Source organism: Schistocerca serialis, chromosome 10, assembly GCF_023864345.2.
Source record: "Schistocerca serialis cubense isolate TAMUIC-IGC-003099 chromosome 10, iqSchSeri2.2, whole genome shotgun sequence".
Classification (NCBI taxonomy): Eukaryota; Metazoa; Arthropoda; class Insecta; order Orthoptera; family Acrididae; genus Schistocerca; species Schistocerca serialis.
The window spans coordinates 143438937-143457094 of NC_064647.1; the positions used below are offsets into that span (position 1 = coordinate 143438937).

The 18158-nt window shown below is 44.5% G+C and overlaps 1 protein-coding gene across 4 annotated transcripts in view; it reads right to left on the reverse strand.

The window, feature by feature from the left end:
* Positions 1-18158, reverse strand: part of LOC126424745 (protein sprint) — a 551880-nt gene that overhangs the window by 138904 nt on the left and 394818 nt on the right. For all 4 annotated transcript variants that reach the window (XM_050087464.1, XM_050087463.1, XM_050087465.1 and 1 more), the window contains one exon: positions 5919-6120. In XM_050087464.1, coding sequence (XP_049943421.1) covers positions 5919-6120 — 202 coding nt within the window. The remainder of the gene's footprint in view (positions 1-5918; positions 6121-18158) is intronic.

Sequence of the window (18158 nt, forward strand, 5' to 3'; positions counted from 1 at the left end):
CAGATATAGACTGGGACACTCAGATGTTTAGGACGGGTGGTAGGGACAGAGCATCGAGTGACATTATACTGAGTGCACTATCCGAAAATTACCTCGAGCAATTAAACAGAGAACCGACTCGTGGAGATAACATCTTGGACCTACTGATAACAAACAGACCCGAACTTTTCGACTCTGTATGTACAGAACAGGGAATCAGTGATCATAAGGCCGTTGCAGCATCCCTGAATATGGAAGTTAATAGGAATATAAAAAAAGGGAGGAAGGTTTATCTGTTTAGCAAGAGTAATAGAAGGCAGATTTCAGACTACCTAACAGATCAAAACGAAAATTTCTGTTCCGACACTGACAATGTTGAGTGTTTATGGAAAAAGTTCAAGGCAATCGTAAAATGCGTTTTAGACAGGTACGTGCCGAGTAAAACTGTGAGGGACGGGAAAAACCCACCGTGGTACAACAACAAAGTTGGGAAACTACTGCGAAAGCAAAGAGAGCTCCACTCCAAGTTTAAACGCAGCCAAAACCTCTCAGACAAACAGAAGCTAAACGATGTCAAAGTTAGCGTAAGGAGGGCTATGCGTGAAGCGTTCATTGAATTCGAAAGTAAAATTCTATGTACCGACTTGACAGAAAATCCTAGGAAGTTCTGGTCTTACGTTAAATCAGTAAGTGGCTCGAAACAGCATATCCAGACACTACGGGATGATGATGGCATTGAAACAGAGGATGACACGCGTAAAGCTGAAATACTAAACACCTTTTTCCAAAGCTGTTTCACAGAGGAAGACCGCACTGCAGTTCCTTCTCTAAATCCTCGCACAAACGAAAAAATGGCTGACATCGAAATAAGTGTCCAAGGAATAGAAAAGCAACTGGATCACTCAATAGAGGAAAGTCCACTGGACCTGACGGGATACCAATTCGATTCTACACAGAGTACGCGAAAGAACTTGCCCCCCTTCTAACAGCCGTGTACCGCAAGTCTCTAGAGGAACGGAGGGTTCCAAATGATTGGAAAAGAGCACAGATAGTCCCAGTCTTCAAGAAGGGTCGTCGAGCAGATGCGCAAAACTATAGACCTATATCTCTTACGTCGATCTCTTGTAGAATTTTAGAACATGTTTTTTGCTCGCGTATCATTTCATTTCTGGAAACCCAGAATCTACTATGTAGGAATCAACATGGATTCCGGAAACAGCGATCGTGTGAGACCCAACTCGCCTTATTTGTTCATGAGACCCAGAAAATATTAGATACAGGCTCCCAGGTAGATGCTATTTTTCTTGACTTCCGGAAGGCGTTCGATACAGTTCCGCACTGTCGCCTGATAAACAAAGTAAGAGCCTACGGAATATCAGACCAGCTGTGTGGCTGCATTGAAGAGTTTTTAGCAAACAGAACACAGCATGTTGTTATCAATGGAGAGACGTCTACAGACGTTAAAGTAACCTCTGGCGTGCCACAGGGGAGTGTTATGGGACCATTGCTTTTCACAATATATATAAATGACTTGGTAGATAGTGTCGGAAGTTCCATGCGGCTTTTCGCGGATGATGCTGTAGTATACAGAGAAGTTGCTGCATTAGAAAATTGTAGCGAAATACAGGAAGATCTGCAGCGGATAGGCACTTGGTGCAGGGAGTGGCAACTGACCCTTAACATAGACAAATGTAATGTATTGCGAATACATAGAAAGAAGGATCCTTTATTGTATGATTATATGATAGCGGAACAAACACTGGTAGCAGTTACTTCTGTAAAATATCTGGGAGTATGCGTACGGAACGATTTGAAGTGGAATGATCATATAAAATTAATTGTTGGTAAGGCGGGTACCAGGTTGAGATTCATTGGGAGAGTGCTTAGAAAATGTAGTCCATCAACAAAGGAGGTGGCTTACAAAACACTCGTTCGACCTATACTTGAGTATTGCTCATCAGTGTGGGATCCGTACCAGGTCAGGTTGACGGAGGAGATAGAGAAGATCCAAAGAAGAGCGGCGCGTTTCGTCACCGGGTTATTTGGTAACCGTGATAGCGTTACGGAGATGTTAATAAACTCAAGTGGCAGACTCTGCAAGAGAGGCGCTCTGCATCGCGGTGTAGCTTGCTCGCCAGGTTTCGAGAGGGTGCGTTTCTGGATGAGGTATCGAATATATTGCTTCCCCCTACTTATACCTCCCGAGGAGATCACGAATGTAAAATTAGAGAGATTAGAGCGCGAACGGGGGCTTTCAGACAGTCGTTCTTTCCGCGAACCATACGCGACTGGAACAGGAAAGGGAGGTAATGACAGTGGCACGCAAAGTGCCCTCCGCCACACACCGTTGGGTGGCTTGCGGAGTATCAATGTAGATGTAGATGTAGATTTGATAGACGTGCATAATATATGTCACTGAGGATGAGCTCTGTACTCTGAAACTGATACGGCTATCAAATATTTTCTTGCAGCTTACGGTGTTAATGAGATGTCTAATTAATAATACTAATAACGCGCTACTGAAACGACTTCGGGAGAAATTTTTTTTATCACAATTAGACCAAAACAGGAGATCCACCGATAAGACATCCCAGAGGCATCAGGGAGTCGTCAATTTGGAGATGGAAAAGTGTGAAAACAAAAAATTAGTACCCGAGTGTTTTATGAATGCATCTGTTATTTCATCTCGCCCAGTCTTTTGTTTCTTTTAAGTCGTCTATTTCTTCTTTGGCTAATTCTCTTCGTATTTCTGGGTCCCGTATGGTTACACATAGGGTTTTTGTTCCCTCTTTTCTCTATCTTCTGCACACAGCTGTTCCCCTCCCCCTTTCTTCTTGACTCAGTAAGTACTACAAATGTTTTGTCCGTCGTTTTTTATCTCTTTCTCTTCTTTCATAATCGACAACTGGTTTCGAGTGGTATCTTTTGAGAATCTGCTTGATTGGACGATAAATTTTCCTGTTTTCATTTGATTTGCTAAACTTTTCTTCCAGTTTACATTTATTACATTAAAACAAATTATTTATTTTCTTTCGCGCTTTAGAGGCATTGACATTCGCTGCACAACAAATGAGATAAAGCTATATGACAGGGGTATTGCGCTAGTCTAGAAAACTTTCACCATAACAGTCAATAGCAACCACCAACAATAGAGGATACCAATGTGGATTTTGAAGAGGTAGAGCCACCGTCGATTGATTATATGCAATGAAACAGATTACTGAGAAACGCTTTGAATATGGTGCTAGATCGCCATGCGCATCAGAGCAACCGTTCCACAGCACTGACGAGGAAACGTAGGGCGGGCGTAAGACAATTTGGATTTCGAAGTAAAATGGTTAAATTAGGAAAATACGCGATACATACAACCGTAAACACTGAAAAATATGGATGAAAAATATATATATATATATCCGTAAGTAAATTGCACAGAGAAAGATATAGTTATGGCATTAATTAGTAGTAAACAATTTGACGAGAGTAAGTGCTCTCAAATAATTACGTCAACTAACAGGCAGTCGATCGTGATTTGGCATAAGATTACAACTATACTGAGCGAAACGAGGGTAGACTGCAAATGCATAGAGAGAGAGAGAGAGAGAGAGAGAGAGAGAGAGAGAGAGAGAGAGAGAGAGAGAGAGGGGGGGGGGGGGGGAGCGAAGTATCAATTGGACTGACTTAAGGAAAGGAGTAAGACAATACTGCTGTCTGTTCCTCTCGTCCTCAGTTTCAGTTTTGAGACTATGATTGAGCACTGCCCAATAAAGGACAGGGTAGGACTGTACGTTTGGTGCACAGCACTGTACGGAAGTGAATCAATGACTGCTGAGAAATCCGAAAAAGAAGAGAATCGAAGCATTTGAAATGTGCTGCTATAGCAGGATCTTATAAATCAAGTGAGCTGGAACGTAGTCAGTTGATCCTCCTAGGCATGGAGCCATAGTCTGATTTTGTGGGTCACCGTCTTCTACCGGCTCTACTCTCACCCCACCACTCCCCAAATACACATTTAACGTGAAACACATGCCTCGGGCTTTATTAATAATAATAATAATAAGACTTTAGAAGAAACCCGCCGGAGGTTGGAGTCCTCCCTCGGGCATGGATGTATGTGATGTTCTTAGCATAAGTCAGTTTAAGTAGTGTTCAAGTCTAGGGACCGATGACCGCAGCAGTTTGGTCCCTTAGGAATTCACACACGTTTGAACATTTAGAAGAAATAGTCAGTCGGAGTGGCTTAAGAATTTCTGCAGAATTTTTTTTAACAAGAATTAAAAAGGCGCCGAAATTTCCGAACACCGATAATGGTTAGATAGAGAAGGTTAAAAACATTAATATCTTCGGGAGATAATCCAAAAAAATTGGCCTGCGTAAAGCTGCTGTAGAAGAAATTATTCATATAACGGGAAGAGCTTGATTATAACTAAATACTTTAACAGTAAAAAACCCATGTCTAAACTGCAAAAATAAGGTTCTGCAATACAATAGTGAATCGAACATGTTTATATGCAAACGAATGTCTAGCATTGAAGTATAACTTACGTAAATTGTAAACATTAGAAAGGTGAATCATTAGGAAAACATTAGGCTCCGGAAAAACTATGGAAGGTTGAAAATTACGAAGTAAGGATGAAATTTATCGAGACACAGAAAACAAATCAGAATTAATGAGAAAAAGAAGACTGGTATTTTTGGGCATTTGTATAGAATAAATTGAATCGACTGCAAGACAGGATATTGACCAAAAAGACCTCCGAATATGTGTGTCAGAAACAAGATGGATCCACAAAGGAAAACAAAAGGATTCAGTTAAAGATAATATAAAAGATGAAGAAACAATTGAAAGAAGTATTTGGAGAAAAGTACTGAATAAGGAAGAACACAGTAGGAGTGTGAGAAAATCTTGTCTGAAGTGGTCAGAAGACAGGAAAAAAAAACATAGCGAACAGACGAAAGAGTATACTGGAAGAAAAGAAAAGAACGACGACTAAGGAACTGAAACTGGCACCTGGTCCTTGGTTCGCCCGTCTGAGAAGAAGAAAAAGAAAGTATATAATACGTTAATGTAATGGGAATGATGTAGAAACATCAGTCAGGTGGTCATGACATGCATGACAGCCAGCCTTCCTCCCGCCCCCCCCCCCTTTCCCTCTGCCTAATGGATCCGTGCTGTGTCCTCCGCAGAATTGGCGAAGACGGGAATACGTGGTAAATATTAATACGGGCCAGGACGATAGCACATGTGTTAAGACATCAGAGACTCGTTTGCGTGATACTAGAGCTAGATGTAGACGATCTAGGGTGGAAGAGGTTGAAACAGGAGACAAATTAGTGGCGGGCCACATCCAACCAGCCACAACATTGATGACAAAAGATGGAAGAAAAAATACATCAGATGGTCTGAAACCGCCTGAAAGATTTTAATCGTGTCTCGGACCGCGACTCGAATCTAGGGTCAACAGTGATAGTCCTGCAAGGTATGCAGGAGAACTTCTGTGAAGTTTGGGAGGTAAGAAAAGTTTTGAAATTTGTCATATGTTCCTATGGGACCGAATTGCTGAGGTCGTAGGTCCCTAGTCTTACATACTACTTAACCTAAACTAAGTTACGCTAAGGGCAAAACACACACACACACACACACACACACACACACACACACACACACGCCCGAGGGAGGACTCGAACCTCCGACGGAGGGAGCAGCACGAACCGTGACAAGGCGCTCCAGACCACGTGGTTACCCCGCGCGGGTGGGAGGTAAGAGATGAGATACAGACGGAAGTAAAGCTGTAACAGCATAGTCGGCTGAGGACTTGACCACGAAAGACAGACGTCCTAGATTCGAATTCCGGTCGGGCATACAGTTTTAATCTGCTGGGAAGTTGGAAATCAGTGCACACTCCGCTGCAGAGCGAAATCCATTCTGGTGTGGGACTCACCCTGTCGAGAGAGCCGGCGCTGCTGGTGGCGGCGTGTCCGTCGCCGCCCCTGCCGCCCCCCGCCGCCCCCAGCTGCGTGGGCGGCGCCGCCCCCTGCGCAGCCTGCTGGAGCTGGAGCTGACCCACGCCTGGAGCCGCCGCCCTGGACGGCCGCTCGGGCAGGTACTCCTCCAGCAGGCCATTGCTCGCTGCGTCGCCGGCCCTGTCAACACACAACACCACCACTCTCAGTCGGCCAGCTCGCCTTCACACACCAGTCTCTACACAAAAACTTTACACGAGCACTGTTCTGAGACTGTTTGTCGAAAGTACAGCGCACATCATTAAAACTCCAACAACACGAAGCATAGCAAAGAAGAAAAATTTCATTATTATGAATGTACAGGGTGGGGCAGAGCAACCCTTTTACATAAGACTTCAATTTTTTAAATAAGTAATGTAGATTTATATTTAATTGTTTGAATAGCATCAAATGCAACGTTTAAACCTTATCTTTATACAGATTTGAAGATGATGCCTCGCACAGTGCGTCCATTATTCTCAATACGCTGCGTTAATCGAACACTGAAGTATTAAATGGTTCAAATGGCTCTGAGCACTATGGGACTTAACTTCTGTGGTCATCAGTCCCCTAGAACTTAGAACTACTTAAACCTAACTAACCTGACATCACACACATCCATGCCCGAGGCAGGATTCGAACCTGCGACTGTAGCGGTCGCGCGGTTCCAGACTGTAGCGCCTAGAACCGCTCGGCCACCCCGACCGGCACTGAAGTATCGTTCTGATCTTTTCAGCATATCGACGGGTACGATGTTGACTGCGCGACTAATGTTTTTCTTCAGGTGAAGCAGAGTTCTAGGGCGATCGTTGTACAGAAATTATTTTAGGGAGGCCCATAAGAAATAGTCGCATGGAGCATTTTCTGGCGACCGTGCTGGCCAATGTCGATCGCTCCTTTATGAAATTGAAGCGTCCTGAATGTTGCCGCTAAACACTCACTGACACACGCTGGAACAGTACATCTCGAACATCTGTCTGGTTCAGTGATGACACGAAAAAACCCTGAATCGTGTCGACATAGTGGTCAGAGGTCACCGAAACTACCCGTTCGTTTTCTTCAATAAAACACGGACTAGTTATTCCAACTCGCGATAGTGCACACCAAACAGTTACACGTTGTGAATGTGGGGGACGCTGATGAAGTTGACTGGGAGTATCGCGCTCCAGCAGCGCTTGTTGTCCTTATTTACAGATACCGAAAGGTGGAAGTGAGCCTCATTACTGAAGAAACAAGTGAGTCCTAAAGCATGTCAAGAAGCGCCTCACGTGGATTTCCTCGAGCAACGAAATCGCGTGAATTAAATGACTGCCCCACAGCCACTTTGTACGCACGAAATTTTCGTTCTTCATGAAGGATTCGTCTCACAAAACGAGCAGAAAACCCAACAGCAGATGCATTTTTGCGGACAGAATGCTGATGAGATCGTAGACTAGAAAGCCTTACAACAATGTCAATGTTTTGGGGTTGGCCTAGCTGTTCGTAGAAACCCAAGGTTTTTTTTCTTTGTTTTCCATACCTCAATCGGCAAAAACGGAACCCTTGCAGAATCACCTTGTTGTCCTTGTTTGTCTGTTCGTCCGTCGGATTGCTAAAAACTCTTTTTCTCTGGAACGGGTACATGTATCAAGTTGAACGTTTGGTCAATTAGTAAGCTGTACGGTCCCTTGGCGGTGTTAAAAATTGAAGCTTCTAAGTTCATGCAATTAAAAGATACGGCCATTTATGTCATATTTTATGATTCTCGCAAACGCACTCATCGACATCTATAGGGTACTTCCCGTTCTCCTACAATCATGAAATTGAGCAAAAAGCAAGGTTTCACAGTACAAGTAAAGGATAAAAGCCAGGAGATAGTAAATCTCTAATTGTATCACACCAACAAAATATTTGTTATTCTTCAATTTCTCTAGGCATATTTTATGACGAAATAAATCTCGGGTGAACAGTCTGGTATGAGTATACATAGGACACAATATTTCGACAATCGACCACGTTGCCATCATCAGCTGCCGAAATATTGAGTCCTATGCACAGTCAAGGCTGTTCACCCGAGAATTATTTCGTCAACAAAATATTTCTTTTGTCACTTGTTGTAAGACTTCAAACTTGGAATTAAAACATTCTCGGGAGTCTTGGTCTCCGTGGCACCTATATCTTGCGAGCATTAACGTCGACAACAGGCAAAAATCGTCGAGATTCTAGATTCTCAGAATTTATGGACTGTCTGTACACATAATTAAAGCAGCACGCGTGTCATACAAATCAGTAGTTTCCCTTAAGTTATTTATGCATGAAACAACCGACTTCCGGCCAGGAACACGACCGCGGGGCGCAATATTGAAATGACAGCAGAATGCACGTCGCGCGGTGGTAACTGAGGTACCGTTAGGCCGATATTACACTACCATATTTCTTTGTAATAGACAGTGTCTTGAAAAAGACAGAAGAGAATAAGGATTATGGAGTGCAGCCGAATTAAATGAGGCGATGCAGAAGAAATTAGATTAGGCTATGAGATACTAAAAGTAATAGACGAGTTCTGCTATTTGGGCAGATGGTGGCCGAAGTAGAGCATATAAAATACAGGCTGGCTAAAGCAAGAGAAAAACAGCCGGGAAAAACACGATTTTACTAACACCTACTCGTAATATAAATAGCATATCTATCTTGAGTATAGGCTTGTACGGTAATGAACGTGGGCGACAGGCAGTTCATATAAGAAGAAGCTTTTGAAACGTGGTGATACAGCAGAATGCTGAAGGTTAGATAGGTAGATCGAGGTACTGAATCGAATTGGAGAAAAAGAAATTGATGTTAGAACTAAAAGAACGAACAGAATACATCCCAAGGAATCAAATAATCACGAATTTGATAATGCGTGAGAGGGCGGTGGTGGAATGGAAGGGGGTATGAATGTACGAAAAGAGTAAGCGGGTTCAAATTGGTGTGGGCTGCAATAGTTATTTGGAGATGGTGTGGCTTGCTTAGGATAACAGCAGCGTCGAAGGCTGCATCAAATCACTCTTCAGGCTGAAAACAACAACAACACAGACCATATAGTCTAATCATCTTATCCATGCAGGTATAATAAGATGATCTGTCGTGACGTCACAGACTTGAAGCCGACGTCCGCCATGTTAGTAGCTCCTAACTTAAGCTTCTGTTGGAAGTATTTTTATGAAAAATCCAAGATCGCATCATTTACAGGTGTACTAATCGTTTTGATTTAGTCTAAAATGTAAAGGAATCACATTCCGTTAGTAAGTGGGCTCGTTCAAGCGATATTTTCTTTTATATATACTAATTTCAGTTGCGCTGGTTAATTTTACTGTAGTTTTATTACTGTAACTTACTTTAGATTTCCTATCAATACAACTCTAAGAGCGTTCTAGTTCAACGCTGAGAGAAGGAAATATTGCAAACCGTCCAGACGGAAAACCTCAATCAGAATGGCCGGACGTGGGTTTGAACCGTCGTCCTCGCGAATCAGTTTCGTCATTCCGTATTGAGGAAATTGTTGAATTGCGAAGGTTCAAATGGTTCAAATGGCTCTGAGCACTATGGGACTCAACTGCTGAGGTCATTAGTCCCCTAGAACTTAGAACTAGTTAAACCTAAGGACATCACAAATATCCATGCCCGAGGCAGGATTCGAACCTGCGACCGTAGCGGTCTTGCGGTTCCAGACTGCAGCGCCTTTAACCGCACGGCCACTTCGGCCGGCGAATTGCGAAGGCAACCTTTTCCGTAATATACTTCGCTTCTGTGTTATTCGGAACGAGTAAGAATGAGAAAGTGGCATTAAAGAGGCAAAACACACCTTTAAGACCAGAAAAACACCTGGAAAGCCGGCCGGTCACGGTCGAGCGGTTCTAGGCGCTTCAGTCTGGAACCGCGCGACAGCTACGGTCGCAGGTTCGAATCCTGCCTAGGGCATGGATGTGTGTGATGTCCTTAGGTTAGTTAGGTTTAAGTAGTTCTGAGTTCTAGGGGACTGATGACCTCAGATGTTAAGTCCCATGGTGCTCAAAAGGGAACCTCCCCATCGCACCCCCCTCAGATTTAGTTATAAGGTGGCACAGTGGATAGGCCTTGAAAAACTGTACACAGATTAATCGAGAAAACAGGAAGAAATTGTGTGGAACTATGAAAAAAATAAGCAAAATATACAAACTGAGTAGTCCATGTGCAACATATGCAATATAAATGTGGATATTGACTCAGGAACGCCGTGGTCCCGTGGTTAGCGTAAGCAGCTGCAGAACGAGAGGTCCTTGGTTCAAGTCTTCCCGGCAGCGAAAATTTTAATTTTTTTATTTTCAGACAATTATCAAAGTTCAAGCACTTACACAAAATCAACTTCGCTCTCCAAAATTCCAGGACATGTTCAGATTTGCTTGGACATATGCAGGATTTGTCGGTCTACACGCGGAAAAAATTGAAAACGTTAAAAACATATGTTTTGACAGAGCACAAGGAAAACTGTGCGACTGCGAAACTGTTGCATTATTTGTTGCAGTTTATGTGACAAACTCTTATGTTTTCATCACTTTTTTGGGAGTGATTATCACATCCACAAGAAAACCTAAATCGGGCAAGGTAGAAGAATCTTTTTACCCATTCGCCAAGTGTACAAGTTAGGTGAGTCGACAACATTTTCCTGTCATGTGACGCATATGCCTTCACCAGTCTGGTATAGAATACATCAGACGTGTTTTCCTGTCGAGGAATCGGTTGACCTATGACCTTACGATCAAAAGTTTTCGGTTCCCATTGGATAGCCACGTCCTTTCGTCTACTCATCGCACGGTTTTGCGGTGCGGTCGCAAAACACAGACACTAAACTTACTACAGTGAACAGAGACGTCAATGAACGAACGGACAGGTCACAACTTTGCGAAAATAAAGAATAAATTATTTCACCCGAGGTAAGACTTGAACCAAGAACCTCTCACTCCGCAGCTGCTCACGCTAACCACGGGACCACGGCGCTCCTGAGCTCACCATATCCTTGATGTTGCCTATCTTGCACATGGACTACTCAGTTTGTATATTTTGCTTATTTTTTTCATAGTTCCACACAACTTCTTCCTGTTTTCTCAATTGATCTGTGTTCAGTTTTTCAAGGCCTATCCACTGTGCCAGCTTATTACTAAATATGAGGGGGGTGCGATGGGAAGGTTCCCTTGTCAGAGCCATTTGAACACCTGGAAATGCCTTCCTGATACACTGTCATTCACGAAGTACTGTAATGTTTACCATTTAAAACAAACAAGTAGCACTTGTTAACAGTAGTGTGCTAATGTTTAGGGGCTACTAATACGGCGGCGCCGGCTGCAAAGCAACTTACAGTGTTGTGTCTGTGGCGCCACCTCCCCTCATTATACCTGCAGGTTCTTATCAATGCGTGTAAGCATCCGCAGAGTTTGCGCAGCGCAGTGTTTTTCAGAGCTGCTGCTAGGTGGCAGCACGGTGGCTGGCTTATCAGACACGTACGTCTCGGTGGGTGCCGGCTGCGACCTTGCTGCGCGTTGCATCGCGGCAGCGGAAGGCGCCGTCAGATAAGGCCGCAGTTGGAGTTAAAAAATAGTTGCGAAAGCCCGCAGAGGCGGCGGCGGCGCCTTGGCCGCGTATGCAGAGTGTGTTGTGGGCTGTGCTGGGTGCCTGTGTCTGTGGAGTTCCCGTTACTCGGCCGCCGGAAGCGTCCCACTCACAGCTGTCTGCGGTCTAAGCAGCACGCGCCTCGGCCCAGCCTCCTCTCCCCGTGCCGTGGGGCCCTTCTTCACGATCAAACTTGTTTGTCAAATTCGCTATCTCATATCCACACGTTTATCAAACAAGAACGAACCAAGTTTGTAAAATTTAATCTCGCTTTTGAAATAGCTGTGTGTTTCGTGTCGCGAAGTACGGAGTGTTCAAAAAGTCTCTCCGCAGTGCCGTATGATTGTTCGCCTGCCTGGGTTATTTCCCTTCAAGTGGACTCTCACAACATTCCACTGTTTCGTTTATCTCAGCCAGCGTCAGTAGTATTGTTGGTCTGTGTCGTTACGTGCTGAAATGAAATGATCGTACGGCACTGTTGGCCGCCGAAATTGCAAGTCCTTTTTAGCTTACGCCACCTCGGCGACTTGCGAGTCAATGATGATGAAATACACACAACACCCAGTCATCACGGGGCAGAGAAAATCCCTGACACCGCCGGGAATCGAACTCGGGAACCCCTGCGCGCGAAGCGAGAACGCTAACCCAAGACCACGAGCTTCGGACCCGTTACGTGCTGACGTGAACGTTTAAGTTTAGTTCCTTTGTCCGTTTGTTTCGTTTCTGTCACTGTTAAACTGCTAACCATTGAAGAACGTGTGTTTTTAGTCGAACAAGTGTTCAAAGGTGACGGTAAATACACAGTTTCAGTTCCTCGAACATTTAATTCAGTTTTCCCGGAGACAACTCTCCCACATCGCGATACTGTGCGAGATTTAACAAATTTCGAAGTACTGGTTCAGTGACAGATGCAGCGAGAAGTGGTCGTCCTAGCTATTTCCGATAAAATGTCCACGAGACCGAACAAGTCAGTAAGAAAACTCGCCCACACAGCTGTAAGGAAAAAATTAGAACTTTTCCCATACAAAGTGACAGTCGTGCAAGAACTGAAAAATACTGATCATGGCAAGAGACAACATTATTGTCAATGGTTCAAAAATTTCATTCAACAAAATGGAAGGAATATTCTTAATGAAACCTTTTTCACTGATGAGGAGCGGTTTCATTTATGCGGGTACATGGACTCGCAAAATTCTCGTATGTTGAATACTGCAAATCCATTGTGTATTCATGAGGAACCACTTCATTCTGTGCAGGTAGGAGTTTGGATCGCAATTTCTAGACGTAGGATTGTGCGTCCCATATTTTTCAACGAAACAATAAACGCACAACGATACTGCAGTGATATTCTGTACCCATTCATAGTAGAACTTGCGTTAAGTCAAATACTGAACGGTTATTTTCAACAAGATGGTGCAACCGTGCATACAACTCGCGTTTCAATGTCACTGCTTGCTGATGTTTTTGGTGACCGCATAATTTCACATGGGCTTTGGCCTTTACATTAACGCCTGACCTTTTCTTCTGGGGTGCAGCGAAAGCAACTGTCTATAAAAAATCGTCCAAGATCCATCGATGATATGAAAACTGCAATATCCACTTTCACTGTTTCTGTTACAGAAGAAATGTTACAGCTTGTGTTTGGAAACATGATCAGACGAATTGAATTGTGTATTCAACAATAGGGTGGACACTTTCAACATTCAATGCGAAAATTTGTAAGTAAAAATGAATATTTAGTAAATTAATAACTTGTATTTCACTGAGTTTCATTTCGGTATATTCACTGCGGTACATGGCACGCGCGGCTAAAATCATACGGCACCGCGGAGAGACTTTTTGAACACCCCCTACAAGATCCATTCACATTAATGTGATCACCGCCTGATTTCGACTTCGACGTCCAATAATCGCTCACAGACGGTAGGTGGCAGTACTAGCAGCGGGGGGACTATAAAGCGTGTCGGGAGGGAGGGAGGGAGTGAGGGAGGGAGAGGGGGGAGGGAGAGGGGGGAGGGGAGGGGAGGGGGAGGAGGAGGGAGGGAGAGGGTGAGGGAGGGAGAGGGTGAGGAAGGGAGAGGGAGAGGGGGAGGGAGAGGGGGAGAGGGAGGAGGGAGGGGGAGGAGGGAGGGAGAGGGGGAGGGGAGGGGAGGGGGGAGGGAGGAGGAGGGGAGGGAGGGGGAGGGAGAGGGGGAGGGAGAGGGGGAGGGAGAGGGGGAGGGAGAGGGGGAGGGAGAGGGGGAGGGAGAGGGGGAGGGAGAGGGGGGAGAGGGGGGAGAGGGGGAGGGAGGGAAGTGGCGCGGGCGGGACACTGCAGTCGCTGTCGTAGTAACGGGAAAACGGAACGATTTATCTGTTGTCAAAAACATGTTTATTGGCATTCAGGCCAAGAGTAGAATAATTTGCGATACGGCTGAGTTTGTACATCGTTCGGGTGCCGCCATGGTTAAAGCATTTTTTGCATCTTAGAAAAATAAAGTTGTGTGTTTGATTGTGCAACTCACAGTAACTGTTTACGGCCCCATCCACAACCATAACCTTATCCTGTGCGCTCTCTGAGTACCTACCAACCAGGTCTCAACGACAATGCGGTGTGTCAACTGGGCACGAATGTTCGCAATTGGTTTGAGGAACATTCTGGATAATTCGAGCGAATGACTTCAACATTAAGATCACTCGACATGAATCCAATCGCCCATATGAAGGGCTTATTTCAATAGTGGTACAAGTACATTTCTGTTTATTTTGAGATACAGAGTCCTAAAGTTAAATGAGCGCGAAAAATTTGCAGTGAAGATACCAGAAATATTCAAGCATATGGCTTCTTGTTAGAGAAGAACCTTTCTTTCTGTTTGTTTGGATCATTAATTTCAGCCGGCCGAAGTGGCCGTGCAGTTAAAGCCGCTGCAGTCTGAAACCGCAAGACCTTTACGGTCGCAGGTTCGAATCCTGCTTCGGGCATGGATGTTTGTGATGTCCTTAGGTTAGTTATGTTTAACTAGTTCTAAGTTCTAGGGGACTAATGACCTCAGTAGTTGAGTCCCATAGTGCTCAGAGCCATTTGAACCATTAATTTCAGAAGCATTATAGGCAGAAAAGTGGAGGTAAAGAACTTTTACCACTATTGAAATAAGCCCTTCATATGTGGGACCTAATCGAGACTTGAGTTCGTGCACAAAATCCTGCACCTTCAAAACTTTCGCAATTACGGACGGCTATAGAGGTAGCATGGTTCAATATTTCTGCAGGGGACTTCCAACGATTGCTGAGTCCACGCCACGTTGATCTGCTGAACTACGACGGCCAAAAGGAGGTCCGACACGACATTACGAGGTATCCCACGGCTTTCGTCACCTCAGTGTATATGTATCCACACAGTGGCGGTGATGACGTCGTCACACTCCTGACTAAGGTCGCGAAGACGCGTCGACGTATGCTGTGGAGCGTGAAGAGGGCAAGGGTTGGCGCTGTTTGATTTAGCACAAGGACCCACAACTGGTCTAATTTCAATCTTTTCTGTTGAAACTGCTATGGTGCTATTGAATTTCTATGGGCTCTGTGTAATCCTAGTCTGGCAATTATTAAATATTGCTAAAACCACAGTGTCAGAGAAACGAATTTGGTGGTTTGCCAGCCAGCCCTAGTGCATGATCAGCTACTGACCCGCCATGGTAGTCGCGAGCGCTAAGGCGTTGCGCCAGCCCCGGATCGAATCCGCCCGGCGGATTAACGACGAAGGCCGGTGTGCCGGCCAACATGGACGTGATTTTTAGGCGGTGTTCCACATCCCACGAGGTGAATACCGGGCTGTTCCCTATGTTCCGCCTCACTTACACGGCTCACATACATCTGACCACATTCGCACTATTACATGGATTACACTAGACGCAGACAGTTGGGGTACACTAATTCCTCCCTGGGAGGGGGGGGGGGGGTACGGTGTGGCGACAGGAAGGGCATCCGGCCACCCCTTAAAATTAACATGGCACATCCGATTAACCAGTACAGACCCCGCGTGTCGGGATTAATGCTTAGAGAGAGTTCATGATCTGCTACTGCTGGCTAGGCGACAAATGCTCTAGTGACCCTTGATGCAGGTTTTTCTTTTGTATTTCTTATGTGCACTTCTCTAAGCTTGCCTTGTTCTCTAAGAGAAGTGCACTTAAGAACTAATTTTTAAAAAGTGGGCTGGTCACATCGCGAAAAGAAAAGACAGCAGATGGACGAAGCTAATATTAGAGTGGAGTCCGAGAGAGTATCGGAAGCCTAGAGGAAGACCACCGGACACAAGGGACAAAAATATCATGAAGATCGCTGGTAGCACCTAGCAGAGAACTGCCGAAGACCATTCCACTTGGAGAGGACTGCTGAAAGTCTACCTGAATCCGCGACTCGAAGAGGTTACGTCATTTAATGATTGAATTGGATGATGATGATGATGATTATGATGATGATGATATGCACTTGGCCGCAAGCATATCATCTACTCCTGCTATGGCACGCGGCGGACGTAGCTTCTATGCAGTGTAAATATCGTATCAATACTGTCTTCTTCGAGTACTTCGCTGATGCGATCTGTTATAGTTTTTACAAATGGAAGGTAAATTTTCGCTTTAGTTCTTTATTTTTGATTAATATCTCCAGAAATTTTATGGTGTACTGCCCTATTTAACTGCTTGTCAGGGTAGCCATTTCTTATGAAGGCCGTTCTTAAATGTTCGAGCCCGTTCTCCAAGTACTGTGGATGTGCTCCTTAGAAACGTATAAAATGGTCAAAGCGTTGTCACTATTGTATTCACGTCTGTTGGACGAAAAATATGAAAACAAACACTCCAAACCGACATTACGTAAGTCACATCCAATGCAAATCTGTAACGCAACCATCTGTGTGGCGTGCTTATAATTATGTATTATTTATATTTTACGACAATTAATCTGTTAAAAAACGCACCACATGTTCTAATGGAAGCTCTGAAGATGAATCGTAATGATTCGAAACCGGTAACGGTAGCTTTTGAATAGAGGAATTGAAAATAAATTTGTGGCTGGTTGCCGTCTCAACACCATCAACATTTGTCATCAAATAACAGCCACGGTCTCCAACCATGTCATTATAAGACAAAATTGCATTGTCACTATTTTATTACAATAATTTGTATCTCGCTTCCTACTTACAATTTATGGTGCATATCACACAATGTCTCACTTCCTTCCTGACGTTTGGGGCTTTTAAGTAACAGTGGTGGAGTAAAAACGCTTAACGCTGGAAGCAGTGACTAGGGCTAACTGAACAGGGTGGAGTCATCGTCCAGGTCGTTGCTCCGTCGAGTGTAACAGCACGTGTACGTCGGTATTTAAACGGCAAAGGCGCCGATAAAGCACGTTGTAGCGGCACGGTTACACGCCAGCCTGCCATTAAGCGGCCGCACGCTGCTGGTTCCCTGTTACAAGAAACCGGCGATCGCATCTCACCGTTATTATTATTACGAACCACATTCGTTATCCGCTGGAGCGTGCTTTGCACTTCAATTCCCAGCCCCAAAATTCGCAATCCGGGTCGGGTGCAGCGGCGATCAATTACCGCTCAAGCCTATACCACACAACGTACGGGACCTGCCATTCTTCTTTTTTGCGATGTCAATGGTGGTCAGGTAATACAGGGTGTCCCAAAAAGAATGTACCGATTTTAACTAGTAATAACATTGAGACAAATGTCACTAGGTAACTGAAAAAGCGCTAGATGTAATCGGCATGGTCTAGAGTTTCAGAAAAAAATCCGCTAGATTTAGCTACCAGCGCATCCTCAATGCCAACGTGCCTATCTGAAATTGTTTGTAATCCAGGCCCTAAGCCGTTAGTTGTTCTATCTGTTATGTGTGGCCTTCATAAATGGCTCTGAGCGCTATGGGAATTAACATCTGTGGTCATCAGTCCCCTAGAACTTATAACTAATTAAACCTAACTAACCTAAGGACATCACACACATCCATGCCCGAGGCAGGATTCGAACCCGCGACCGGAGAGGTCGCTCGGTTCCAGACTGTAGCGCCTAGAACCGCACGGCCACTACGGCCGGCCTGTGTGGCCTTCAGCCGAGGATTTACGTGAAACCCTTTTAATAAGGCCTTCAGCCCTGTGTATCCTTTAAAGGAGAATTTTTTTATAAGAAGGAAGGGGTTTATTTTAGATTGTTTGTCAGACTTGGTGTTCAGGCCTTCAGCCGTTGTTTCAAATTTATTTGTGGCCTTCAACTGTGCAATAAGTTAATATTCGATTAATTAGGCTTTTAGCTGTTCAGTTGTTAGTTTAAAAATGAATTTCTTGGTTAGAAAAAAATTTATTAGTCCTTCAGACGTGTTGTGTAGGCCTTCAGCTGCAAATTGTTTTCAATTGCATGTTTTTTTTTTTAATTTTACCTTCTATTTTTAATTGCTTTTGATTTCAAAGCCAGGCCTTCAGCCCAGAAAGCATCTCAAGTTGTGGTGTCACCGCCAGACACCACACTTGCTAGGTGGTAGCCTTTAAATCGGCCGCGGTCCGTTAGTAGACGTGGGACCCGCGTGTCGCCACTATCA